General features: G+C 41.2%; 1 protein-coding gene across 3 annotated transcripts; it reads left to right on the forward strand.

Moving 5' to 3' along the window:
* Window positions 1–7993: 7993 nt before the first annotated feature.
* tmem102 (transmembrane protein 102) lies at window positions 7994–27837 on the forward strand. 3 transcript variants are annotated; one of them, XM_068308268.1, is made up of 6 exons: window positions 7994–8316; window positions 9880–10091; window positions 21216–21554; window positions 22219–22412; window positions 23143–23355; window positions 23504–27837. In XM_068308268.1, the coding sequence occupies exons 2-6, from the start codon at window positions 9890–9892 to the stop codon at window positions 24101–24103; spliced, it is 1548 nt and encodes a 515-aa protein (XP_068164369.1). In that variant the 5' UTR covers window positions 7994–8316; window positions 9880–9889; the 3' UTR covers window positions 24104–27837. The 3 variants fall into 3 exon arrangements, with proteins under 3 accessions (XP_068164369.1, XP_068164370.1, XP_068164368.1); XM_068308269.1 differs by having other exon boundaries at window positions 7994–8267; XM_068308267.1 differs by lacking the exon at window positions 7994–8316 and adding an exon at window positions 8364–8519.
* The last annotated feature ends 127 nt before the right edge of the window (window positions 27838–27964 follow it).

Genomic DNA, 27964 nt, shown 5'->3' on the forward strand with positions numbered 1-27964 from the left:
GTAGTAGGAATATGTGTTAGGATTAAACCACTGGAAGTTTTTACTCATTCGCCTCTACAGACTCAATCAACACACATTTCCTTTATTCGGTTACATCGTTAGCCAACCGTTCAATATGCAAAGCAAGGTCCTACAGTTTTATTCAATTAGATTTGATCCAGCAGAATGCATTCATAAGAAGATAGCATCAGCACACAATATTATCAGCTGCCGGTTAGCTAGCTTAGCATAAAGATTGGAAACAGCTTCATAAGGATAATTAATTATAACTAACCCAGGTTAACAGTACTTACATTGCTTATTTATTAGCAAGTTTTAGTTTAAAAATGATGATGTGCATCTGAAATGTTACCAGGTAACCTTCACAGACACCATGATGATTCTATGTCCTGCGTAGAAAAGCTCAGCTTATGGTCAATGTGTTCTTCTGTGTCGTTTCACTTTTATTTTTTTTCCATGCCTAACATGCTTATTTGCATATGGCACAGGTGGCACGGTGGGTAGCACTGTCAACACACAGCAAGAAGATTCCATGTTTGAGTCTTTTCTGTATGGAGTTTGTATGTTTTCCAGTGTCTGTGTGGGTTGTCTCCTAGTTCTCTGTATTCCTGCCAACATCCTAATGCATAAAATTTAGATGAATTGATCCAAATTCATTGTAGGTGTGAGCGTGAAAGGTTGATTGCATTTTGAGGAGACGAGGCGTTTACGGTGGATGAATGTATGGATGGACGCATATACAGTACATACATACAGGAAATAGGCCTTCTAGCTGTGCTTCTATTTCACCATGGGACCGCCACTGTCGCTTATGCTTGCTCTGGAGGGTTCTGTTGGTTTCTTTTGGGTTTCACCAAAACCTATTTGGGATAGGATAGAATGGCGGTACGTGCACACGCAGAGCCTCCTCTCTCTCCCGCTAGAGCAGTTCTTTAGTGGGTTTTTTTCTGCCTGTGGGTCTGAGAGGACTGTAATTTCATCTGTGCTGTATGTCGTGCATATATGGTACACTTCACAATAAAGTTGATTACCTGTATGACTATGACATTGATCAATAGCAACAAAAGCCTCTTCAAATCCTATTTATTTCATTCTAAGGTAAGAAGAACATTTTGGGTAGGATGAATATTTCTTTATGGTTCAATCCACCTAAAATAAACCAGGATTCTGCAGAACCATCTTTGCTGTAAAAAATCTTATGTGTGGTTTTACATCTCTGCTGTTCTTTATTGTTGTGAACATTAGAGAATGAAGAAGCACAGCGAGTAACAGCAGATATTGTTAATTATATCTCCAGGGACTTCCTCTGCACTTCACAAGCTTTCTTATGCTTTATTTCTCTTACCCTGCAGTCGGATTTAATTACATCAGCTTTTTCTGACTCCTTGATCCACTGATTTCTTGGTCTGAGTCTGTTTTGGTCAAAGACGAGGAGGAGCGATTTTGTGAGAGTCAGCTGTCATGAGCAGGTTAGGTAATAGAGAGCTTACAGCTGATGGGTTGGCTGTTCATGGATGTGCGTCACCAGATCCTCTCTTGAGGACCTGGAATGAAACTTTCTGACCAGGCCATACATGATTACCCACAGCCTCATTCTTCTCACTCACATGGAACGGAGTACAACACAAATCTACCCACAGACACACACAGACTATATATACACCGCAAGACCGGCAAATCTTCACTCAGGCATCAATCAGACAGCGGCAGCTCACACAGCGAAGCGGAATGACGGTATGGCCATTTCACATTCCCACATTTCAGTCCTGTGGCTGATCTTTTCAAGCTACTTAAAGGATGGTCAGCGCTATCACACCTCCAGATAGATGACTCTCTCACTCCAGTGGACACTGAGGCCTCATCACTACTGTCCCCTCTTTATGGCTTGATACCAAGTCATTTCACTTCAATCTGCGGAGCAGTGATGATTGCTATGCATCAAGGGAGCTGAGGGGATTATGCCGATGGGAGCTGCCATTGTTACCACATTACCATAACCACTATCAGCAACAGCCATCTCAGAGTAATGTGATGTCTGGGAACTGTTATTCACCAGCAGGGTGATTGGAGACGCTGGCAGAGGTAGGGGTTATGTTACCTAAATCATTACTGTCTATAACAACACGATACATTTTTACAAGAGAATGGAATGACCTCTCAACCTCTAATCATACCACAGTGATATGTTAGTACTCGCTCACGAGAGCTAATTTTTTTCTCTTGTTAAAAGACATGGCTAAAATCATATGGTAATTTTCCGGATGGCGGCACGGTGGTGCAGTGGGTAGAGCTGTCATCGCACAACAAGGTGGTTCTGGGTTTGAGTTCCGCTCTGTGCGGAGTTTGTATGTTCTCCCCGGTTCTTTCCGGGTTCTCCGGCTTCCTCCCACCTCCAAAAACACGCGCTTCAGGTTTATAGGCCTGTCCCAAATTGCCCGTAGGAGTGAGTGAGTGTGTGCATGTTTGTGTGTATATGTGTAGCTCCGCGGTGCACTGGCGTAGTGCATGGAGTTTGCCCCTTCTCACGCCCTATTCTAGCTGGGAATGAATGAGTGAATTTTCCAGACCAGACCACATTAGATATATTCATGACTTTATGTAGAGAAGACTAAATCAGTTTGTGGATCCAGCTACCAGTGCTCATTCAGAATGTCATTGTCAAAACCCTGACAAAAACTATGAAATAGAACCACATTTCACCAATTTACACTCCCAATCAGTCACCCATTGAATTGATTTTAAATTCTTGGAACTCACTTTTATGCAACTCGGTGGTTCTGGGCCAAAATACACTTCCTTATGGGCCAAGTGAACCGTCAGGATCCCCGGGCCTGGCCTACTCTTTGCCCCAAGAGTCAAAACTCAATGCAGTAAAGCAATAATTTGTCAATGGCAATGGGAAGGGCAGGCCTTGGCAGTTTTCCCAAGCCATGCTACAACCATGTCTGTGGAAAGGAGAAGCGCCAACTGGTCCAAGATGAGATCCGGTCGGGGGTGGAGGAAGAACGCTGCAGCAAGACGGTCGGCATGTCCATGCAAGGGGCGCGGTGTCTGTGGGAGCAAGTGGATCCTCGCAAACTCACATGGGCAGAGCTCTGGAGAGCTGAACCTCTGTGCACAAAGTTTCTCATACAATCCGTCTATGACGTTCTCCCAGGTCCCGCCAACCGTCACACCTGGGGCCTGACAGACACTCCGTAGTGCAAGTTATGCTAGAGGAGGGGCGCCATGGAGCACATCCTGAATTGCTGCCCAAAGACGTTAGGAGAGGGGCGGTCTCGCTGGCGCCATGACCAAGTTTTAAAATCCTTGGCAGATTCCATCTGCACAGCGATACAGAACAGCAAGGCTCGAGTCACCCCGAAGCAGCCAATCACGTCTGTTAAAGCATGTCAGAAGGCAAACCAACAGCCATAATCTTCAGGAGGGCTCCTCGCTACCGCTTGTGATTGGCTGCTACTAGTTGACCTGGGAAGGCAACTTAAGTTCCCAACTAACATAGCTACCACTTCACTCCGCCCAGACATGGTGTTAACATCGGAGTCTACCAAGCAAGTGGTCATATTGGAACTGTCTGTCCCATGGGAGGACCGTATTGACGAGACCAATGAGCGCAAGAGGGCCAAATACTCTGAGCTCACCAGTGAGTGCCGAAGAAACGGCTGGAAAGCCCACTGTGAGCCCATTGAAATCGAGTGCAGAGGTTTTGCTGGTAATTCACTCCAGGGAGTGTTCAAACTCCTTGGAATTAGGGGACTGCAGTCGAGGAGAGCCACTAAGAACATCATTGAGGCCACAGAAAAGGCCTTGCGGTGGCTGTGGATCCGTAGGGGGGATCTGTGGTGGGCTACTTGGACACAAGCTGGGGAGTGATCGCCCCGGCTGGTTCGCCGGGGGGGAGGATGTCTGTTGATTAAAGACCCGAAACACCAAATGAACTCAGGTTCATCACCGATGACGTCTGAAAGTATCAATAATTTATTATTATTGTCAAATTACACTCTTTTTCTGCACAATACTGCCGCTGTCTTTGTGCCTCTGTTCCACAGGTGGAGAACGCGGATGGAAGACAGGATATGGAAAGGCCTGGAAAACCCGCCCCCAATTCAGCGACAGCACACTATGGACATTAAACTCAAACTGGCCTATCTGCCACTCTCTCACTCTCTCTCTCCCTCTGTCTCTTGTACTTGACCTATCTCTTTCCCCAATGTATTTCTCTTTCCCAACCAACAGGTCAAGGCGGATGACCGCCCTCCAAAGCCTGGGACCTGCCCGGAGTTTCTTCCTAAATGAGGGAGTTTTTCCCCGCCACTGCTTGCTCTGGAGGGCATTGTTTGGCTTTCTATCTGTAAAGCGCTTTGAAATGTCGTCAGATGTGATTAAGCGCTATATAAATAAAAGTTGATTGATTGATTGATTGATTGATTGATTGATTGATTGATTGATTGATTGATCACCGTAAGGGGTATTGAAGAACTGTCACCATACAACAAAGACCAAAGCTTAATCTATCTACCTACCTACCCCTGCTCTTTCCATCTTTCTCCATCCATCCATCCATCCATCCATCCATCCATCCATCCAAAACCATTCACATTCACTAGCTACATCCCAAATATTTGCTAAATTGAATCATTAATCATTACCTGTGTTCCCTTAACTTGATAATCGTTGGTTTTAAACATCACTGGCTAATTTAAAGAGTATTTTCTGGCCTTACCTGACATTTTAATCATAAACTTCATACCTTTAATGTATTTCATTTCGTTGTGAAGCGTATCGAAATGCTTTGATGTATGAACTGTGCTACAAAAATGCAATAAACACATTTTTGTCTGTATTTGCCTAATGTTTCCTACATGTCAATTTGATGAATTAGTTGAGCTCCCTCAGCCATTATTTAGCTAATATAATGTATATTTTCATCACCATCTGCTAGCATTTGCTAATTAGCAGTAACAAAAATAGACCACCACAATGCTTTGCTGGTATTCGATCACCATATTGGACAAAGAAAAAGCCTACAATTCAACCCGACTTTTCAAAGAGAGACAATTATTTGATAGCCACAATTCTAGACTTGGAGTTATAAATGGAGCAGAGACACGAAAGCTGGTAATCTCTTTCCATTTCTGCCCTTAATGCATAAACAGAAGGCAAAGGAAGAGAACAATTTGAAGGCAGTGAGCATTAGGGACATTGTAGTCCTTTCTTGAGGTATCTCACCGTGTCTGCTGAAGGCCAGGGTTGTCTCTCGCCTCTCATTTGGCAGGCTGGTATCGTTACACCCTCTACTTACTCATTCGACCCTGTTTGGTGCAGCGTTATATTGATAAATGTCCCACTTACACCACAGAATAGGCTGATGAATCAGAAACTGTATGGCAGCATATGGACAGTTCTTCTCTCTGTCTCCAAGACTACAGTTTGTAAGCCTGTAATAATCCATCAAAAGACTAAGAGAGAGGTTTGACAGGTTATTCCAGGCCCCATCCATCCAATGAAGTTTAGCAGCAAAGCAGGAAATGAATATCTTTCAGTGTAATCAAAGATGTTTATGCACATATATTAAATAGAAAAGGAGCCCCGCGCAGTGATGAACTGATATAAATTCTGGGGTGTCCCAGGTGAACAAACAACTGAAACGTTTTTTAAATAGATTCTGTTTTCAAGACACAAGAAACATTATCTATTCCACTCAGCAAGAATAATTCATCTAATTCACATTCGTCCTGGAAATATATGGAAATCAAGATAATATTTATCTAAACAGAAGAAATATCTGAGTTGAGTCTTCCTTAAGGGCTGTCACCTGCATAAGTGAATATTCGATATTTAGCAAAGAAAGATGCATTGAACCCGTTACATGTCCCCTGGGACAACGTTTGGAGGCCAGTCTAATCACTCTTGTTGTCTCAGTTTGTCTCCACATTCCCGAGTTAAACACTGGACATGCAGTTGATCTTTCTTGTGATGAATATATAGGAGGCAGTATTTATTTGTGATTCTTAGTCACTTGTAGAAAGTCTTGAATTTTGAGCAGTTCAGTCCAAAATAATTGTATTAATTTGATTGTTTCATTTAAATATTTTACTTTAATTCCTAGATGTCCGAAAAATTAGATTATTAGATTATTATTTAAAGATAAGAGACAAAGTTTAGAAACATGAAAACCAAAATGGCCCATTAAAATTTATATCCCATTAAGTGTTGCAATTGAGGAACCCACATAGACAGGTAAAATGTTTCTCTTTCCAGAAGCCCCTAACTGAACTTTTGCGTGGTGATTCATAGCCAGAAAAATAATTGTTTGATTCTGTTTTAATTGTGCCATGAATCACACAAACAATGTTTGTCAGTTTAATTTTCCTATTCTGGAAACTGCTCATGCCGGTCATATTGATAGCTACAGCTATAAGAACAGAGAATCAGACATTTCAGGTAGAAGAGTGGTGACTCCATCTACACAAGGTCACTCTCATTGTGCGTTCCATTTACTTCAGAGACAGGAAGCTAGAGCCAGGAATGACATTATAACCAAGATGAACACGTTCCAGTAAACAAGTTACATAAATAACTACCGAAGTTGTGATTTGCCCATAAAATGCCATAGCAACACATCTATGTCAAATGATATGCGTACAACTGATTTAATGAAAAAGACGTGCTAATAAAAAAAATGTATTACATGAGCTATCCTGTTAATATGTAGAGTAGAAATCATGATCTTGGATCCTTCCTCAGGGGGATGAAACTCCTGACAGCTGGAATGCACCATTAAAAAACAAAATGTCACTTGTGCTACTGTTGGGTGGGCAATTTTCTGTTTATGTACTGTCACAATCTTAAGGACCAATCACAGAGAGATGTGTCACCTCTATATTTATATCAATGGCATCTACCCCAAAGCTGTTATGACGGATGAGGCTACTGTAAAACCCAGAAAGATAGCAGGTTTGCTATTATGTTGATGACTACTGACGTGAAATGTTTCCCTAAGTATCTACGTGCAAAAGCTTTTTTGAAGCAGTGCAAGTTGTGTAGAAACGTGGGACTAGACAAACACCAGGGGGTTATACAAAGCAATATTTATGAATTATCAAGGAATGTTGGAACAAAAAATTGTTTCAATATCACAAATGTTCCAAGGGTTAAACTGGATGAATCACAGCTGTGACCTATCCTGCAAACCTAAGCTGGTCCAGAGCAGGTTCTGTTCGGAACTTTGGATTAAAACATCTACAAAACACTAACCTTTCATCATCAAATACTTATGCAGATTTACTGAGCAGTAATGTCACGATACAAAGCCGCACAATTTCTGGAGAATAGAAACTTTATGCATCTAGTGTACTGTATTATTGTGTTCTGTTTATTTGCAGGAGAAACTTGCAGATTTGTTCAGTTGTATCCTAAAAAACCCTAAATCAACAGAAAACTGAATAGATATGATACACTTCTGTGGCATGCTCTTTATGGTATTACCCCCAGGTACGCACAGTTATGTCCAGCTTACATAAAACATGGGTATCAAGGGTAATCTTTAAATATCTATAGAAATTGATTGAGAGCAGTGTCAAATATACTATTATGATGGAACCTGTTGAATCAGAGGGGACACTTCAGGGAGCAATCAGTGTCATAGCCCATCATTTCTACTCTTAGGATAACTTTTAAAGCAAGATGTAATGTTTTCACAGCCATGATATTTGGAACAGCAAATTGATTTGTATGAAACTAATCGAAAAGGCTCTCATCCAAGCATACGAGATTAAAAAAATAATAAAAAATATTTATTTATGAAAAACACAGGAGCCATAATGCAAAAAAAAAAAAAGCGACATCCAAACCCGTAGTTTATCCCACCCACGTCTGTCACGCGTGGTGAGGGCATCCACACCACTGGACCCCGATGCTTTGCTGAACATTGGTCTGATCGTTCCTCACATGCGTTTTAACACTATCTGTGCAGTGGTGGTGGGGGAAAAAAACAAAAAAACACCCTCCCCTGCAACAACTAAGCCGTAGCACAGTCTCAACCCCTCCGCGAGGACAGAGGCACAATTTTAATCAGAAACCTGTGCTGTCAAATCCGTCTGTACTTGTGTGATGTGGGTCGTGCTGCTACTCACTACTAATCCCCGCATCCTCAGAGACGGACCGTGATTTCTGGGACCGTGTTGACAGGGGGGAAGGTGGCGCTCGGAACCTGTTGGAAATGACGGCTGACGAGGGCGGATGGAAGCACAGGAATCATAATAACAGTAAACTTAGAAGATAGCGAACAAACTCCCGTGCAGCAGTCCGTGGAGGGTGTGTGTGTGTTCTATTACGCTATTTGACGGGTTTAGCTTGAAAGCTAACAGTTTCACTGTGACCCACGACTCCTAGGCTAACGGGAACCGAGTGCATGTGTATGTTTGCGCGTCTAGACTTTAGTGTAAATATGTATTGGTGCAAGTGTGTGTCTGTACCAGGATGGGAACGCTTTCTCCGTCTATATCTCCACTTGGCATGTAAGCTAGCATGCTAATTTGGGAAAGCTAGTTGGATAATATTGGCTAATAAAAAAAAATAAAATTAGCTGCCTGTGGCCAGGCACCACAGCAGCAAGTGGAGTAGTTGGTTAATAAAAAACGTTACAAGGGTATTGTATGTCTATCTTATGTGATATTAGCGTTTATTTCGAATTGTGTAATTAGTTTATTTGAACTATCAGGCGACAAGCTGGCTAATTTGCTCGATTATTAGCTTAACGTTAGCAGCTAGGAGCACACGAGCCGTTTGCTAATTGACCCAGTTGGAGGGGCAGAGGCCATGTTGTCATTCCGCTCGGCTCAACTTTGTTTACGTTTTTAGCTCCTGACTTCCAGGGCCCGTCGTTTCAAATTGCTATGGAACTACGTAAAGAAATAGTACAACATTCTAACACACGACCACAGGCGATGGAGTTGCTACGTCACACTGAGTCGTATTAGACTCTTGTTTTAAAGTACAACACATTCCATACTTCCAGAGCAGATTAATTTAGTTTGTTTAATGCGTTGTTGAAGCAGGGGTTGGCGAGGTTAGACAAAATAATGAAGCTGCTTAATTGTTTTTTGTTTACAATGTCCTACTCGGGTTAAAGATTTATTTTTGAGGACAGGCAGGCAGAATTGTATTGTTGAGTTATGTTTTTTGCTTATTTATTTGCTTATTTAATTATTTTATTTTTTTCCTTGCCTTGTCTGAAATAAATTAATTTAAAAAAAGAAAAAGAAAAAAGGACGGCATTTTTGCTGTAATTCTCGCATTAAAACAAATCTCTCACGGTGTCACCAAATCTCGCGAGAGAAACAAGCAACCAATGACAGTGGTCTGGTGAGAGGTCTAACACGTGACTTCACCTCTGAGCTGTTGACATGGGGATGTGAAAAATTTTCTTTTGAAATATTTATACGAGAATTAAATTTCATGTGAAAATACAGCATCTTACTCAGAAAAGTCATTTGTTTTATGATGAGTCGCTTTATTTGGTCAAACTGAAAGAGAATAGCGGCACAATTCATGTCGCTGTTGATCATCTTAATCATTAATGTTTCAGTTGCCTGCATCAAAATACACTTAAATATTTTATGGAATCAAGGTTCATGTAAATGCATTTACAATAGCACCACTTTTTCTGTTTTAAAATGTAATGTTTTCTGTTACTCCTGAAGGTCTCATGAGTCACGCAAGGCTTTTTAAACAAAGCGATCATTATACTAAAAACATGAAGGCTTGCCCAGTAGTGGCATAAATTCCTCAGTTACCACTGTTGAAAATTGACAATTAAATCCTGAACCTATAGGCTACCAGACCTCGAACTTCTTTTTTGTTGTCTTTGTTCTTCAGGGTTGTAGAGATGGAATCCCTGATGAGTGCAGTGGCACCACGTTCCCCAGCCCCTGGAAAGAAGTTGTCAGAGGTGGACTTCCGTTCAGGCACCACCCTTGATAAGCTGTCATCCCAAGTGTCTGAGCTGGTACTCCTGGAACAGGGAGAGTTTGGAGACCAGACCGCCTTAGAGGTCCACACTGCCAAGGACTTCATTTTTAATATGCTAGGTATGTTCCAAAACCCAGCGAATGATAGTGTGTGTCTGACAGCTTGTGCTTCTCTTCATTCTTTAAACAAATGATCATAGAAATCAGATGGAAGAAATTCCTCCATAGATCTCCCACCTATGTAGGCTTTAACATAGTGTTATGGTATCACAGAGTATTTTATAGCAATGATTTAGTCCAGCCTGAGTGTGTAGTATGTCTTTTCTGAAGTTTAACTATTAATATACATTACGCTTGCTTAATGAAATGTCATATCATATTATATGCACAGATAATGCAGTGCGTAGAGCAGTGGCTTCCTTATGTAAGTATCAGTGTACATTATCATTCATCCAGGTCACTGTAATCATTGTAGGTTGACTTAGAGGCAATGGTTTACACAAAGTTTTAGTAAAGATTTATTGATGTGTTTTTCATTTTATCAGATGAAACTGAACTTCCTGTCATCATTGTCAGTGTCAATTCATTACATGTTTATTAGTATGCAGAAGTGCATAAATTGATGGTATCACTGTAAGCCTTGCTCACACATCATTAGACACATCATCATCCAGAACCTGCCAAGTACAGTCACTATCAAAATGTCCTTACCGTGCATTCAGCTGTACGCTAGTACATCCTGCTGTTTTTACTAGTTATACCTCCAATCAGATGGAGGCTCATGGTCTGTCACTGAATGCTTCTCAAGGACACTGTCATGCATTACTTTTTATTTTTGTCCTTATTTTCTTTTGTTTGAGCTGTGATTCAATACACACAATTTATTTTTTAGCATTTTAGTGATTCTTTTGGATGTCTCTTTCTGGATGTTACACCACATTTATAATCCCAAAACGACAGAGATTAAGGGACCAGATATGAAAAAGACTGGTCATGGTTCGCTTCCATTCTTTTGGGCCTGAGATGCACTCTTTAGCTGTGTGGATTTTAATGATTTGAAATACCAACTTTTTATATGTGTCACTTTTTAAGGGACATGTAAACATTCAGTTTTGTCTCATAGTTTTGTTGTGTTTTATTTTGTTGACCACATCTGTTGACTTTCATGCCTGATCAGTAGAGTTTAAAAAGCATCAAACTGTCCCGGGTCTGCTTTTTCCATTTCACTGTATCAGCTTGTGAAGCTGTATAGAACCTTTTTTTTCCTCTCTTTAGACATCCAACTTAGCAGCCTTTCTGCATGTTGTGTGTGTTTGGATTTAATTTTTCATGAGTCTGGTTCAAAACCTTCTGTTCTTCTCTTTGCTTTCTCTCACTCTCTCTTGGTTGAGGGTCTCTCAGGAACTTATTTAGATTTCAGGCTGCTTTCTCCAACGGAATGGCCTATGGTTCGTTGGGATGAGTATACCCTGTGTCTCAACCCGTGCGGTGACAGCTCTGACTTGGAAAGAGGAGAAGAAAATGGTAGTCACTTTCAAATGAGAGAAGACTCATGCTGATATGCAGTAGTATCTGAAAAGCAGATGCTATGCCATTGATGGAAAGGCCTTGTTCTGACATGCTGGTCTGCTGAAGGAGAGTAGTTGAAGTTGTACAATTTGTGTTGTACGTGCATGAGTTTGTGTGGATTATTGCCGAGCATGTGTACCCAGGGTTGTGTTTTTTCCAGGTTTTTATTAAATTTGAGTGGCAAAGATATGCCCACTGGGCTTTTTTTTACACATTGTTACAGAAAAGGAAAAAATAAAAGAGATTTAATTGGTGCGCATATGCTCGTCAGTGCAGCGAGTGAGTTTCTTCACAGTCATAACTGATCCAAGAGGAGACTCTTATTTACCCTCGATTTGAATAAACACTCTGTTTTGCCTTCAGGCAAATATGGAGGGGGCTACAGTATATGGGTCTGTGTTTTGAAATCCAAACATTTGATAAAGGCAGAAATAAATCCACACTGGCAGCGAGGCAGAGGATAACACCCCAAACCCAAATGTTCAGATCTTAAAGTTTGTTGGCCAGCTTGAGAGAGCGAAAAAGAACGAGAGAACATTTTATAGGTATTTTCTCCCCTAATATCAGTGACAATGGATTAATTTGATCTAACTTTAAAAATTCAAGAATGCCCCACTTTTTGTCTGTGGAATGAGAAAAAGTAAGCTGTTGCATGTACAGATTTTGAAGAATCAAGTCCGTGTGATATGAAATGCTCAGAATGGAATGTTTCTCTGATTTCAATAGGTCATCACCTCCACTTCTTGATCTCCTTCAGGGCTTCTAACATTTGCCCCTTTGTATTCTTCTATTGTTCATGCGTAGGCTAGTTAACATCACACATGCTGTGAATTCAACAGTGATAAGTGGACGTAGAAGCAACACCTGAATGTATTTCTAGCAAGCCAGTAGAGACACCAGTCAGACATTTACCTCAAGCTCTTATAAACAATGAGAAACAGACTGATAAAAAAATCAAAGCCTGTCTTTGTGAGAGAATGATGTTGCATGAGATCCTCCATATTTATCAGCCTCATATTTATCAGAGACCATGTATTTTTTATTTTTTTTATGGATGTTGCCCCAAAATAAATTTATATATATATATTTAGGCAAGACCCTTAATGCTATACCAGCCTACCTCAAACATGAGTGAACACAATAAAGACACATGTTTTTTATATATATATATATATATATATATATATATATATATATATATATGGCTGTTTACTGACCATGTAGAAACACTGGCCGGTCACTTATCTTGGAACATTAAGTGTGTGTGTGTGTGTGTGTTTGAGAAAGAGAGACAGTTTGGGATTTGATTAATTGGGTTTTGTTAAGTGTTAAGAACAGACTTGGGTGAGAAATCAACATCATCTACCAGCAGCTGACACTTAGAAAAGTTCAGTTCACAACCAATAGTCAATCATTACTGAAGTCTACTCCCCACTTTGACATATTTTATGTGGACTTTTGATGGTGGCTGGTGCTGAAACACTGAGCCAAGCAATGAGAAGCATCTTGCCTGTCATAAATGATATCACCGTAGCTCGGTGACACTTTAATCTAGCTCTTAAAGCATTGAAGCTTGATTGGAAAAAGCTAGTGCGCCATTTAAAATGAAAGCAATACAAACTTCAGTTGCTGTTAATTTCTCTCCGAGCACAACCTCAAAATAAGATGACAAATCAACCAACATTTGTCTGTGATTTAAATACAATAGAGAGACCACAGACAGATGTAACATCATTCTTTCTTTCATGGTGTCTAATTAAGTAGGACTTAAAGAATGTGGTGTGTTCATTTAGCTGTGTTTTGACATTGCATGACATATTATCTGCTGTGCTGCTCATTTTAATAACCAAGGCTGACATAGTGATTTTTTTTTTGCTCTCTCCTTATCACCCTTCAAGTATTCCTGAGGCAACGAGGGAGGTATCATTTGGCTTGATGCTGTCAGCTGATAACGCAGACATGTGTGCAGACCGTAGCTGTCTATGCTGCTGCAAAATCCTTTCAAAACTGAACTGTTTGCCGCACAACTCATCATTCTCTCACAGACACTTTTTAGTTGTTCTCGAATTTCGGCTTTTTTTTGTCATGTCTTGGAAAGTTTTAGGGCACAGACAGACCATTCAAATAATTTAAGAAGTATTTCTGAAAATTGCAACACTTTCAAATGGAGGTACTGGATGTACTAATGGACAGAGCGACTAACTCTTAATTATTCATTTAGGTTTGTTCTCTACATCAGTCAGTTAGACAGAAGTCATTCAGTCTGAACCAGGAATGGGCAATATCTTGAAGTTTTCCATTTGACCTTCATTGATGCTAGCTACAAAGCCCGCGGGCCAAATGTGGCCCGCCATATCATTTTATGTGGCCCGCAAGAGCATAAAAGGTCAGAGTGTCTAAAAATAAATAGGTCAAAGTGTGCTTTGACCAAAAACTATATTTGCCACAATGCAGTAATGAAGCCCTTTTAAACTTAGACAAAAACATTTTGAGCAAAGCTAATGTCCTAACTTGTGTCTGATTTCATTACCTGACAAATTAAAGGAATCCCTACCTATGTATTTGAATGAGCTCACTTGGAAAGTCTCACGCTGTCACTGTCACAAACTCCACCCCCTACCTGTCAATCAAGCGCCCAACCAATCACAGCGCATCTGCCAGAAGGAATCACGTGAACAATATGGCGTAAGGCATCTGCTATGTTAGGAGAGGAAATAACTATACATGGACTTCCCAGTTAACATAATTTTAGTGTCATAACCGTTCCAACAATTTTCATGTTTTTGAGCAGAGTCCAAACAGCAGGAACGACACAGTAAACAACAATAAATTCTGAGTGAAACTAGCTGGCTAGCACGAACAGTATCCAGTTATGGTTTCTACTTGGAATGGGATAATCGATGTAGTATCCAAAACGCTCCTCTGGCATCTGACAAAAACAGTCTTAAGTAAAGACATACAGTTCTGTTCATGTAGTCAGCTAACAGAACTATCACTTCTCTAAAATTTATTTTCCACTTGCGCGTTTCCTTTAATGTTGGCTCCTTTCCCAATCTCACAAGTAGTTGGCTTTCTTTCTCCAGTTAGCCTGCTAACATTCATCTACGGCTTCACAATGCCCGCCCAGCGCAATCCATGATTTGCCAACACAAAGTCGTTACTTTGATTTTGGACTATGTTGGGTGCGCTTGATTTATAATTCCATGAAGTCTGATATTATTTTTTTATCGTGGAATTTATACATGTTCCCGCTAGTTAATGTTATAGCAAAGCAACAAGCAAGCATATTTTTTCCGTGCAACTGTGATCTTTGTATTGAGTTACATTTATAAGTTACGTTTGGCTCTTTAAGGATAGCCATTATACTGACATGGCCCTCAGTGAAAATGAGTCTGACACCCCTGGTCTACTATTCATCATGGTGGTGCTACAGAAGTGAACTTCCAGCAAAGTGCTTTAAGTTCACTTCTGTCTGCCCGTGTCTGCACGTAGTTTAGACAGCCTTCATTTCTTGTGTTGAATGCATTCACACACGGCCCTAAGTGTGCACACACCTGGCTTAGTGATGTGACAGCATGCCTCCTCCAATCAGATTAAATTGGAGCTTTTCCGTTCCTCTTCTCTATTTGCGAGCTAATCTCCTGCCTTGATATGAATCCATAAACAGCAAGCACACAGAATGGCTCACCTTTCAGCTCCTGGGTTGTCTGGATTAATCCTGCTATTAATGTGCCAAGCAACAGAAATGCTGGTTTAACAGCACTAATATCATCCAATTGACACTACAGCAGCTAGGAGTATTTGTAATGGGTTTTGTTACTCTTTTTTGACAGGAAGCTGTTCTAAGGTTATTGTTATTATACACTCTGCAGCTGTGTAAGAGTTTCACTGTCAAATATAAGTATAAGAGAGAGGTCACACAGAGGTAGGGATGTGCTCCAGGTAACCTGAGTCAAGAAGCTAATCCAGCCCAGTTTCACTGGAGCTGCTCTGTAATTTAAAATGAAATTCATTTGAGAAGTACAGTAGATTCTGACACGATATCTCATCATCGTTTAATCAACATGAATACACTGAATTCTGAAACGCGAGGATGACAAGGAGCCTTGACTTTTAAAGTACGTTTTTCAAAGGAATTGAAAAGAAAGTCAGACCGTAAAATCGAATTCAGACATATAAAGTATGTTTTTTAATAGGAGCTGATGTTCGCAGACAAAATTAGCTCGGCTTAGCATAAAGACCACAAATCAAAGACAAACAGCATGCTTCCTGTTCCTGGCGGTGGCCTTTGGAGACTGCTGTGGCCGCATCAATCACTGGTGGATGACACAGGATCGCCTACATAAAACGTGTTCATTACCACCTTTTCATGTCCTTACCTCTGCTCCTGTTGCCTAGTAACTTTGACAGGTGGAGCTAATAAATTGATGAATAATCAAAAGGTTATTGTAGCATTGTTAGGTATTAAATATCAATACCAATCAGTCAATTTATTTTAATTGCATAGATTGATATCACAAAGTACAGTTGTCTCAGGGGGTTGCACAATTCCATTCGAGAGAGGGAAAACTCCAGGGAAAGCCAAGAGGGAACAAATGAACCTCAGGAAGCGCCTCAATAGACAGACGTGCAATAGATGCCACGAGGACATCTGTATGTATGAATGTGAAACTAGACGAGCAGGCGATGACCCGGATGACTTCTGCCTCCTCCACCGGGACTGAATGTTGGAACTGTGTGCTGCCATTGAGATCTGCAGATGAAAGGAGGATGTGCAGGGGCATAGCTGTAGTTTGGTTCGGTGTGGAAGGCATAGCTTTTTCATTTAAACTGTTCTCTTGTTACAAATCAAGCTACAAGATGTAATTATTGGTGTTTATGCTGTTTGGCTAATTACAGATTGTAGATTCATATTGAGCCTGAAGGCAAATATGGTTTATCATATCCCATGTAACTCTCAGCAAGTAATGAGATAACAAAACCTTTAAAACAAACCGTGGCCTGTTTACATTAGGATGTTCAGAGTACATTACAGACAGAAAATGTATCCTTACATATCCATCATTAGTTAATGTCCCCCTGCTGCCGATGGTTCCATCTTTTATATTCATATCAAACATGGTAGGGTACCCATGAGTCAGTCAACAATGCTCTTGAAATTATTATAACCCCAGTTTAATATTTCCACCGAAGTGTAAATGTGGTGGCCTTTTCAGCTCGCTATAGATGAAGAAAAAATATGCATAAATAGGGGGGGGGAGTTCAGTTCATCTGTATTCATACACGCAGTCAGTGAGTTGTAATATTATATCATCTGCTAAGTCAGACAAATGAGTTAAATGAATCCAAAAGAACACGATTGCCAGTTTTGCCTTTGTCTGCGGTCCACATTTCTGCCACCGCTGTTTCAACCATCTTCTCCAGCAGCAGCAGCGTAGAAGTCATCAGCTTATTTAGAGGAATCGTATTTTCCACAGAGATTTACAGAGCTATTTTTGGAGTCTATCAAACTACAGGTGTGTGACAGAATATTTTCACTCCTCTCTGGCTGTGATGAGAAAGAGTCTTTCCCATGATTCCACTGCTCAGCTTCAGGGATTTTCTTCTGCAATGTCACATTGTAGCTTCATTTTGAAAGCTGCTATGTCTGACTGCTCCCTTAGTCTGTGCTTTGTGTAGGTGTTTTATGGTTCAATCTCTTCCTTTTTAATGAAGTATAAACACCAGCAAAGTCTCTCAGATAACGCAATTGCCAGACGTATCGATAACATGTCTGCAGACATTAAAAGTGTTGTTTTGGAGAAATTTAAATTGCAACTTGAATTTGTTTTGCGGATGCAGATGACATCAGAAGAAACTTTATATTCTGCAAGGCATTACCAAAAAAAAAGAAGAGGGGAAGTTGTTTTTGGGTCATGCCCAGGTCACATGGTAAGGTTCTGACATTGCTCACATATTCCACAACCTATGTGTGAGGTGAGCTTTACAAGCCTGACTGCTATATTACAGAATCTAAACAGGCCCAGGTTTTACACTAAGTATATTTCTTTGACTGCTTCAATAGAACATGTACTGACACTGGGTTTGCAGGCTGATAGCGTTCACGGCGCGGGACTTAAAGTTTTAGCTACAAGTCCAGCAACGCAGTAGCTAGGTTTGAGTGCTCTTTCATTTGCCTTTCATGCTTTTCTTATTTAACTTTCCTGTTTCTCAGTGTGTTCACGCAGGTTAATGAAATAGTCTACATCCTTGTATTGAGTCATCGTGTTTCCTTTGGAGATGGGTTTTAGCTAGTTTACAGCTCTCGCTCTGTTAGATAGCTTTTCTCCACACACACAGCACAATGTGACAAGGGTAGATGCATCGCTGTTGAAAGAATTGCCTTGAGCTCATTGTCTTTGTTTTTTTTTACACCTCCACTTATAGTCTGACCTTCATCGCAGTCAGAATTTTGTCCTCAGTTTAGCATTGGTATTTTTCCTTTCCTTCACCCAGCGGCATGGAAGAGTATTACTTTACCCTGCCAGTGCCTAAAATCTAGATTACAGCACTAGCATTTAACAATGGCATTTTCTAGTCTAATTAAGTTAAATGGGATTATTCGGCACACCTGATGTTCTCTCATGGCACACTAGTGCACCACGACAAATTGTTTGTAAATTACCATTGTATACCGCCGTGTACACATGTCGCAGTATTATGAAGAAACTTCAAAAAAAAGTCCTGATTTTCCCTTGAAACTCGCATTTGTCAAGAGTTACTGTTGTGTATTTCTTTTTTAGCATTTTGCTCGTAAGCTTGGTTGTTTGTTTGTTTATTTTGTCATTATCCCAGCAAATACTGCCAGCCTTTTAACCCTGCCACCATAGGACACTTTCAAAATTGAATGCACTGCTATTTTTTTTACAGGATTTTCAACTATAAACAATTTACAAATTTTATTGTTTTATTGATACAAGGTCGTGCTTTGGGTAGGCACTGTAGGTAGGCTTTGCCATAATGCCATACTGTGATTTACAGAGTGGCCAATAGCAATCAAAGTCAATTGACGGACACGGAACTGGGTCTAGTCTGGAAGTAGCTCTTATCATAAAACTCCTCTTTAATGGAAATCTACATTCAAAGACATTTCTTACAGGATTAGTTTTAATCCATAGCTGTGAAACCAGCCTCGACTGTCTCCATTCCATGACTGCAGGAGTGTGTTCATGTGCGTGTTCGTGCAAGTGTGAACGCTTCCTGGCCGATGCAGCATGCGACTGTCGATTTGAGGGTTTGGATTAAAAAGTAGAATGTGTTCCTTGGAACAACCTCAAACTTCTCGCTGCCAGGCTTGGAGAAGCGTTGTTCTTGGCCAAAGTTTTTCATCTTCTCACCCCACTTCAACTGACGATATAGCTGAAGAGATTCTTTTTTCTCTTTTTCAACACCTTTTTCCTTCTGCTTCCCCATTTGACCCAATTTATCAGTGTCAGATAAAAAGCAAGCAAATCAGAGGAGTTGCTTTTTGGCCAACGTTGGATTCATTCCTCACTCTCTTGTTTCCCTTTAATCATCTCATCCAGTTTTCCACCACTTTCTCCTCTATTTCTTCCTTGTTTCATCTAGCAAGATTTTACATGCTTTAAATGGATCATCCATAGTTTGAGTGATCTACAAAGATATGATTTTCCTTCATGGTGGGTCAAAATTTGTTTTCATCTAGATATTACAGTGCGCCTTCGCACGATCATCTCCGTCTCATCGCGGATTTTTGGTCGGCAGTCACGTGATACTGTACACGCATTCTATTGGCTGACAGCATCCGGAAGTGTGCTCGTTCCGTCAGTCTCTGACTTTCGTGAGACACAAAAATGCTTTAAACAGTCAATAGGAGTGTGGGAAAAGGTAATACAGATAGAAGGTGGTTTAATATCAGTATGGGGAGGGTCATAAACATTTAAATCTTTAATAAGATAAATAGATCTTGAGTGTGGATTCCCCAATTGCGTGTGGTTCCTGGAACCCATTGACCGCAAAGACCGAGGGAGCACTGTATCATTATAAAACTGTATAATGATCCCAAAAATGGGTCCAAAAATCTCAGGGTTACCTCTAAATTGAAATATACAAATGAGTTATTGAACAAATTACATTTGTTCCATAACTATCATGAGCTGAAGTAATATATACAGTGTGTTATCAGAATGGTAAAATTATACATTCAGTTCTTCTTTTTGAAAAGCAGGAGCACACTTTCCACACCCTAATCCTGTCGTTACAGAGGGGTGGAGACAGACTTAGATAAGAACATTCGACAGTGTGCCTCTCATACTTTCCCCTTCTGCTGTCAAACTACTACTCCTGTGGTTGCGTCAAACAAAATGCTTTTATTTTGCTACATTACAAGGTAATTCACCGTTGAGCACCATGTCAGCACATTTTACTTTGACTCCCACATTAGCTGCTCATCAATTTTCCCTTTCTGGTTCTTTTCCCATCTGTTTTTATATTCTATCAGAACACTCAACCTTTTTTGATGTCAAGAAGGTTGCAGGATTCCCTGGGTGGGAACTCTTTAAATTTATCACGTAAATCTTGCCAAATCCACAAGTGATGAGGCTTTTTGTGCATCTTTTTTCTGGTTTTAAACACACTTACTTTCACATGTCACTAATACAGTGTGACCCTGTATCTGGATTAGAATAATGTTTGTAGCTTTGTGCCCCATAGCCATAGCCAGGTCTGTCTCTCCTGCATCCAGTTCCTTGCCCTACCTGAGTGTTGGACATTCAAGCGTTAGTGCCCCACCTTTTCCTTTGAACCAATGTAAATAGACTAGCAGTTAGCTCCAGACCAGCACAGGTCTGGCTGTAGGTTCAAGCCTTTCTCAGACTCACTTTTAAAGCAGGCAAAACATAATTTACTTGACTCCAGTAGTGTGACTCCCATGGGCCCCAGATCCTGGGAATTTACAAGATAGTTAAGTAGCCATAAAGGGATTTAGAGGCTTGAGTTTCTTACATAAACTGTCCAGAGATGAGAAGAGTGCTTTTTAGCACTCAGCAAAATGATGACGCAGCCAAGCTAAAAATAATTAGAATATAATAAGACGAACCTTAGATTGCTTTGACTATTGCTCCATGAGACTTCCTCTTACAGCTTTATCACATTTACTGATCTCAATCAATCAATAGCGCAAGCTACAATAAATGAAATGTTTCCTTGTTCATTTCCTTTTGTCTGTTCTTGTTTGATCCTTAACAATCCCTGACTGTCATCACGTAGATGTTTCTGTGAAATGTACACTGTGAATGGAGGCTGAAATTATCCTTATCTGAACAGATGCAGGGGAGCATTAGCATCTCTGGGTCAGCTGAGGTTCTTCATTTCAGCTCGTCTTCGTGTGGTTGCAGCTCAGACTGTTGCATAAATGAAGTACCTTCTTATAACACGCTAAGCAGAAAGTTTCCCAGACTTACATCCTTACTTACTTGTAGACCTGCTGTTTTCTGACCCAGTTTGTTGCAGTGCATACTCTGAGCTCATCCGTACATTTTAATAAGAAATACATTTTGGTGTGGATGCATCTGCGAGCCAATGGGGAAGCTGTATCAAATCCTCCTTTCTCAGTGTGTTTTCACTTGAACCAAAGGGTCTGAATTTTCTGTTATTTACTTCCTCATCCCCTACCAGGCTTAGTCCAAAAGGTAGACCAGCGCCTCCCAGTTGCCAACGAGTACTTGCTGCTGTCAGGTGGTGCACGGGAAGGAGTGTTGGACCTCAACCCTGAGGACCTGGGGGACTACGCCAAAGGGGCCGACTTCGATTTGGACTTCACCCTGCTGGTGCCTGCCCTCAAGCTCCACGACCGAAACCAACCTGTCACCCTGGATATGAGGCACTCCCCGCCCTGCCACTCGTGGCTCAGTCTTCGCCTTTGTGATTCCAACATCCTGTCTCGCTGGAACATCTGTTGTCAAGAAGAGAATGGGCTTCACCCTGAGGAAGATGAGGAGGAAGAAGCAGAGATTGGTAAGTAGAAAAGGTAGACTAATTCTCGCATGGGACAGTTGAAGGACAGCAAAGGAGAAACCGGTGCCGAAGAAAAAGTGGAGTGGAACAAACAACGATGAAGTTTCTGTCGCAGCGCAACAACAAAACAAAGGAATGGGGGGTAGATTGACTTTTGTTCATTTCACCGAGATTGTCTGATACATCACGTTTCAATGCATTTTTCCCCACCAAAGCTGCAGCATAGGTCCGAGAGGTGAAATGAGAAATCTTTCCTCAGGAAACACATTGAAACATTCATGAGTATCCCTTTAAAAATCACAAGTACACAATTGCTTTGTAGCTTTCAGATTGAATGACAACATCATTCTGAACATATTTGAGAGGCCCCATAGATAAACACTCCAGGTGACATTTAAGCATTTTGAATCACATGAACCATTTCCATGAACCATTCTTGCTTTACTTAATGAGGTGATATAGTAAATCACATTCAAGGTTAGCTCAGGAGACATTTGGATTCTTTGCAGGACAGCATAGTAAAGGCGTTAAGAGTTCTTAATGATGAATCCGTGTACCAACGGTTGCTGATTTGTTCAGATTTCAGTGTTTTAATATCAGTGTAATAAAATTGTTTTGTGAGTTGAATGGAGACCTAACAGTCATCCTCTTCTCCTTTGTTCAGATAAAGGTTGCATCCCCTCCCTGGGTTCTCCTCAGTCTCTGGATGGCTGTTACTTTTCTCCCACCCTGGTGACGGACTGGTTCTGGAGCGTGGTGAGCGAGGCTGTGGAGGAGCTGAGGCGAAGCCCCCAGAGAGGCATTCCAACCCCAGAGCGCCTGGAGAAGAATGGACCCCTCACCACCATCATCCTTCAGGTACAGATTAAAAAACAAACAGTTCCCATGCAGCCATGTTAATTTTTTGTTCTAGCATGTACTGGTTTAGATCTGCCTCTAAGACGTACCATAACTCAAAATTTTATCAGCATTTTAATATATCTTATTGATATGAGACAGTAAAAAAACATGTCTAAATGAAATCATCTTCTTTCGGCTTTTCCCTTCAGGGGTCGCCACAGCGAATCAATTGCCTCCATCTAACCCTGTCTTCTGCATCCTCTTCTCTCACACCAACTACCTTCAGGTCCTCTTTCATTACATCCATAAACCTCCTCTTTGGTCGTCCTCTAGGCCTCCTGTCGACAGTTCAGAACTTGGCATCCTTCTACCAATATATTCACTATCTCTCCTCTGGACATGTCCAAACCATCTCAGTCTGGCCTCTCTGACTTTATTTCAAAAACCTCTAACATGTGCTGTCCCTCTGATGTACTCATTCCTGATCCTATCCAACCTGGTCACTCCCAGAGAGAACCTCAGCATCTTCATCTCTGCTACCTCCAGCTCTGTCTCCTGTCTTTTCCTCAGTGACACTGTCTCTAGACCAAACAACATCGCTGGTCTCACCACAGTTTTGTACACCTTTCCTGTCATTTATGTGTAAATCAAATGTTTAGGTAAAATTCAGAAAAGCACCCTGCATTAATGTATCAGTAAATGACATGTGAGTGGATGTAGCTCTAATGCTTCGGCTTCCTCTCTTCAGGCAGGCTCCAGCCGGGTGCTGTACGACTTGCTGCCTGTGGTATCGTTTCGGGGTTGGCCGGCTGTGGCCCAAGGCTGGCTGACTGCCAACCACTTCTGGGATGGTAAAATCACAGAGGAGGAGGCCATATCTGGCTTCTATCTGCTGCCCTGCTGCTCCCCCCTGGGTGGTCGGCCTGACAGGGAGTGGAGGCTGGCCTTCTCCCGCAGTGAGGTTAGGGCTGTATTGTTGCGACTTTTTTAGTCACCTTTGGTGTCTACTTGTGTTGAATTTAAAACAGACTTCTCTCTCTATGAAATTGCCATTTTAAGCGCACCTCCAAGTCTGTAATTCTTTGTCCCCTTGTGACTCTGATAACCAGGTTCAGTTGAAGAAGTGCATCCCCTACCCGATGGCCCAGGCATTCCAAGCAGCCAAAGCCGTGTTGTCTCGTATCCTCGCCCGTCCACGTGCGGGCATCAGCCTCTACCACCTGCGTACTCTCCTATTCTGGGCTTGCGATCGACTTCCTGCTGCCTACTTATCCTGTCCTGATACCGACACCCCCGGTCGCCTCCTCCTGGGTCTTCTGGATGATTTGGCTCATTGCATCCTCGGAAAAAACTGCCCAAACTACTTCCTGCCCCAATGCAACATGTTGGAGCACCTTACGGACAGCCAGGCGCTGCTTGTCGCGAGGAAACTTGCTCACGTGCGCTCCGATCCCAGCGAGCACCTCAGAGCAGCTCTGGACCAATCCCAGCAAGCAGGCCAACTGAAGAAGGAGCTATCAGCGAGCACCAATGGCCACGGATCCCCCGGGCACCACCCAGCCAACGGCATCATCTCGCCTTCGGAAGACAAGCTGGCGCAGAGACTGCAACAGCTGGTAACGGAGAACCCTGGGAAATCTATATCCGTCTTCCTCAACCCCGACGATGTCACCAGGCCACACTTTCGCATTGATGACAAGTTCTACTGACGCAGCGACAGGCGGCAGAGACGAAGCGTGAAAGTGTCAATCTGCTCACAAACACGTGTTGACATCACATCAGGGGGTAGGGAGACTGAAAATCAGGCAGGTGTTTCTCTGTGTGGACACCAAACACACTCCTCTTCACCATCTGAAGGTTGAACAATGTAACAAAGCCTTGCTGCTCGTCTGACTATTTAAACCAAAAAAACCCCACACAATGTCCTACTACTGACGAATGACGTCCTATTTGACGGACGGTGCACAGCAGACTTGATGTCTCCCCCAACTGTTGCCTCGGATAGCCCTTTCCTAACAAGCTGGCCTTAACAAGACAAGACGCACAAGTGTGTGTGTGTGTGTTTGTATATGTACCCCTAAAGGGTTGGCGTCCACTTCTTCAAACGGAGGGAGGAAAGCTATTTGATTGCGGTGTTTACCCCCCCCCCCCTTTTTTAATTTAGATCAGAGGTGGAGAATAGCTGATGGCTGGGTGAGAAAGACGAGGTGTGACTGATGTAAGTGAATGTAATGGACCGCCGAGTCTTTGAACTAAACATCTCCTTCCTCTGTTAACTACTTTTTAGCCCCTTTCTGATCCCCAGACCTTGATTTATGACATGTTTTTCATTAAATAATCTTTCTCAGGTAACTATCTTTTTAATATAGATTATTCCCTTTTAAGAGATTTTAAATATTTCTCAACGATGCTTTACATTTCATCATAATGAAAATGAAATGTACCAAAGATCTATGTTTCAGATTAGTGTCAAATTTTGTCCCAACTAAATGAGTGTACTGAGAACAATGTTAAGTTATATTTGCTCTTTCTTCAGGCCTGGTCACATCAGCATTTCAGATGGCTAAAATTAGCTGCAAAATCAGTGATGCAATTCAATTGTTGTCAATTAGTAGGTTTATGTGAAATAAATTACCAACTTTTTAAAGGGTTGAAAAAGGTTGGGAAAAAATATTAGGTTAGTGGCTTAATTGCAACATGCAGTCTAATGTGACCTGGTTATAAGTAATTTCCATATGAAATGTTTCAGGTAGTTATGAAAGTAGAGTCAAAACGCAGCCACTGGAAATAAGTAGCGGTACAAATTATTAGCAACTAATACGTTTTTCACAAGTTAGAAAGTTAGTGTTTTGTTTTTTTTTCTAATTCTTTTGGATTAAATTATTTACTGTCTTGAGAACAAAATGCCATAAGGAGGACAAGCATTAGTACAGGATAAATAGATAAAACCTCCTGAGTCATTGTGGCTAAATTAGCAGTAGCAAGTTAGCAACACGCCACGACCACCAAGTTTCAACACTAAGCGCACTGTCGGTTTTTGAGAAAAATTAAAAGCTTTTTAGGTGCGTCTTACAGTGCGGAAAATACTGTAGTTTTAAATTTTGCAACACGTTTAGGTTCCGGATTGTTGATTGGATTTAAAGTAGGGATAAAATCATTAGGATCGTTAACATTTTGTGTTTCGAAATATTAAATAAATGAAATTGTAGCGTGGTATAGTAGTTAAAATAGTTGTTATATTTTATCTAGCATCTCAAATTATCAACCAATTGACAGAAGTGAAACAAATTCAGTGTTCAGTTGCATAAAGTTTATGCATCTGAACATTCTACTTCAGTGTTGCACTGTATGTTGTGTACATTCCAGTACTATTACACACAAACAATTAGGGGAAGGTTTATTTCACTGCCAGCTTGCTGTGTGACTGGGCCTCGCACAGCGATGGAGTCATTAGTTTAACTGGTTATTATGACTCAGCATTTTTTTCTGCTGTACAAAGATGTTCGAGTTGTGACAACACTGAAGAAATCCTGGAAGCCGATCGGGTATTATGTTCCTGGTGAGCAGAATTTTTTATTTGTTCCGTGGTGTTTGGGCTGTTAAGTGATTGAGAATATCTAACCTAGCATCTTGAGTTATGAGGAATCAAATCTGCAGAAGTGTATTGATCGAATGGAAAAAGGTGTGGATTAGATAAGACAGCGGGTAAAGAATAGCTTGTGAGTCACGACTATTTATCTGCTGCAGTCACGATCAGTCAAGGTGCTTAACGGTGTGCAGCACGTCCTGTTGCTCATTCTGGCAGCGTGTCTAGAACCAGTGATCGAAGAAGCTGACAGTTGTTTGTGTCACGCAGTATTTTTTATTTTTTTTTGGAGACTGCTTCTGATAATTGTCCCCCGTCTCCTCTGCTTGGTTGGGCTTTTTTAATGAGCTTTGTGTGTGTGCATGAGGGCAGTCACTGAGAGCAGAACCATGTTGAATTATATTGTCAATGGGGGGTGTTGTCAGTCTCTGGGGCCTATCCTTTCTCAACAGAAATGAGTCCCTTCTTCTCACTCTCTTTTGCTTTCTTTGCAGAGGTTTAGCACCTTTTTTTAAGAGAAAAAAAAGACAAACACTTATCAACTTGGTACTAGTCCAGCCTTATGTTTGATCCATTTTCACAGATTTAATTATGATCTGTTCAGTAGAAAGCGTAAACATACAAGCTTTAATGCTGCCCCTGGATCTTAATGAACATGAGAATCAACATTATCTACAAATGGAAGTAACATGGGTTGCCAGGCACTAAAATGCTGCTTCCAGTGTTTGTGGAAAGGTGGGTGTATGAGACGCTACCAGCGCTCCACTGGTTCCAGTTACATTTCTGTAAATATCAAGAAGACGCGTTTGAGTCCATCATGGGTTTTTGGTTTTTTTTAAAGAAGGACGTACGGCCATTCATGAGACTCCTGTTACATTATCTGCACTGAAAGTGCTTTTGTCTAAATTTCACATGCTTACTACTGAGTGAAGGTTTTATCAAATCCGTCTGGCGACGGGTGTGTTGGAATCAGAACAAAGGGGGAAAAAAACCAAAGGTGGTGCAGAATTTCCAGGCACTTGTTTGTTCAGCTGCTGGGTGTTGGCGTGCATTATCAGCACTTTTTCAAGTCAGGCGTAGGTGTTGTTAATTATGATTAGTCACAAAGATCATTTTATTTATTGCAGAATATCGTAAATGTAACGGTACTTTCTCCTTAGTCTCTGTAATATTTGATTGCGAGTTTTCATGAACAGAATTTATGGTCTGTGTCTCTTTTAATGATCCTAAATGGGCCTGATTAGAGATGCTGGAGCAATCATTGTATTTTCCTGAATTGTACACATGGAGAAAGTCTAGTGGTGGAAGTTTTTTCGATATGCAATCAAGCCTCCTATGGAAGGGTTTACTTCAGCATTGACTTGAAGTGGGAATCTCTCACCTGATGTACAGGGATTGCACAAGACCCCACCTCCCCAAAACAAATCTCTCCTCTGGGCTCCTGGATTTTGATGTTTGTTTTATGATTAAACTAGCGATGACTCCGTTTGAGACTCGTTCAACCCGTGTGGATAAATAGTTGACCAAAAACGATGAATGTATCCACCGTATTGTCATGATCTGCTCCCCACTTGCCAACACATTCAAAACTAATTTCTCACCGTTATCTCAACAGATGTACTCCGGTGCTGAGATAACAACCTGCAGTGAATTGTTCCACAGCAGGAGAAATTAAATTCCATATCTCTTTTATTACTTGACTTCCTCCTTTCATTTCAGTTTTTTTTTAAATAAGTGCAAATTATTTTCTCTGTATGATGTCTTCGCAGATTTACTGTATTTATTACTGTTTCCTTGGGATTTTTATTGATCAGTCTTCAATCTCCAGCATGAAATAAATCACTACATTTTACGTCACACCGTGTGGAACTCTTGTTTTTTTTCCCCTCCCCTGACAATCGGTAAAAGGACAATGCCATTCAAATATCTTGCTTGTGTTTGTCCTCATATCCACTAGCAGGATATAATTTCAGCTGCAATGCAT

The sequence above is a fragment of the Antennarius striatus genome, chromosome 23 (genome assembly GCF_040054535.1).
Source record: "Antennarius striatus isolate MH-2024 chromosome 23, ASM4005453v1, whole genome shotgun sequence".
Classification (NCBI taxonomy): domain Eukaryota; kingdom Metazoa; phylum Chordata; class Actinopteri; order Lophiiformes; family Antennariidae; genus Antennarius; species Antennarius striatus.

Coding starts and splice junctions, on each gene's coding strand:
- tmem102 (XM_068308267.1), top strand. CDS start 8,482: ATGGGAACGCTTTCTCCGTCTATATCTCCACTTGGCAT. Junction 10,092..21,215: donor CTTCATTTTTAATATGCTAG/GTATGTTCCAAA, acceptor ATCCCCTACCAG/GCTTAGTCCAAAAGGTAGAC. Junction 22,413..23,142: donor TCACCACCATCATCCTTCAG/GTACAGATTAAA, acceptor TCCTCTCTTCAG/GCAGGCTCCAGCCGGGTGCT.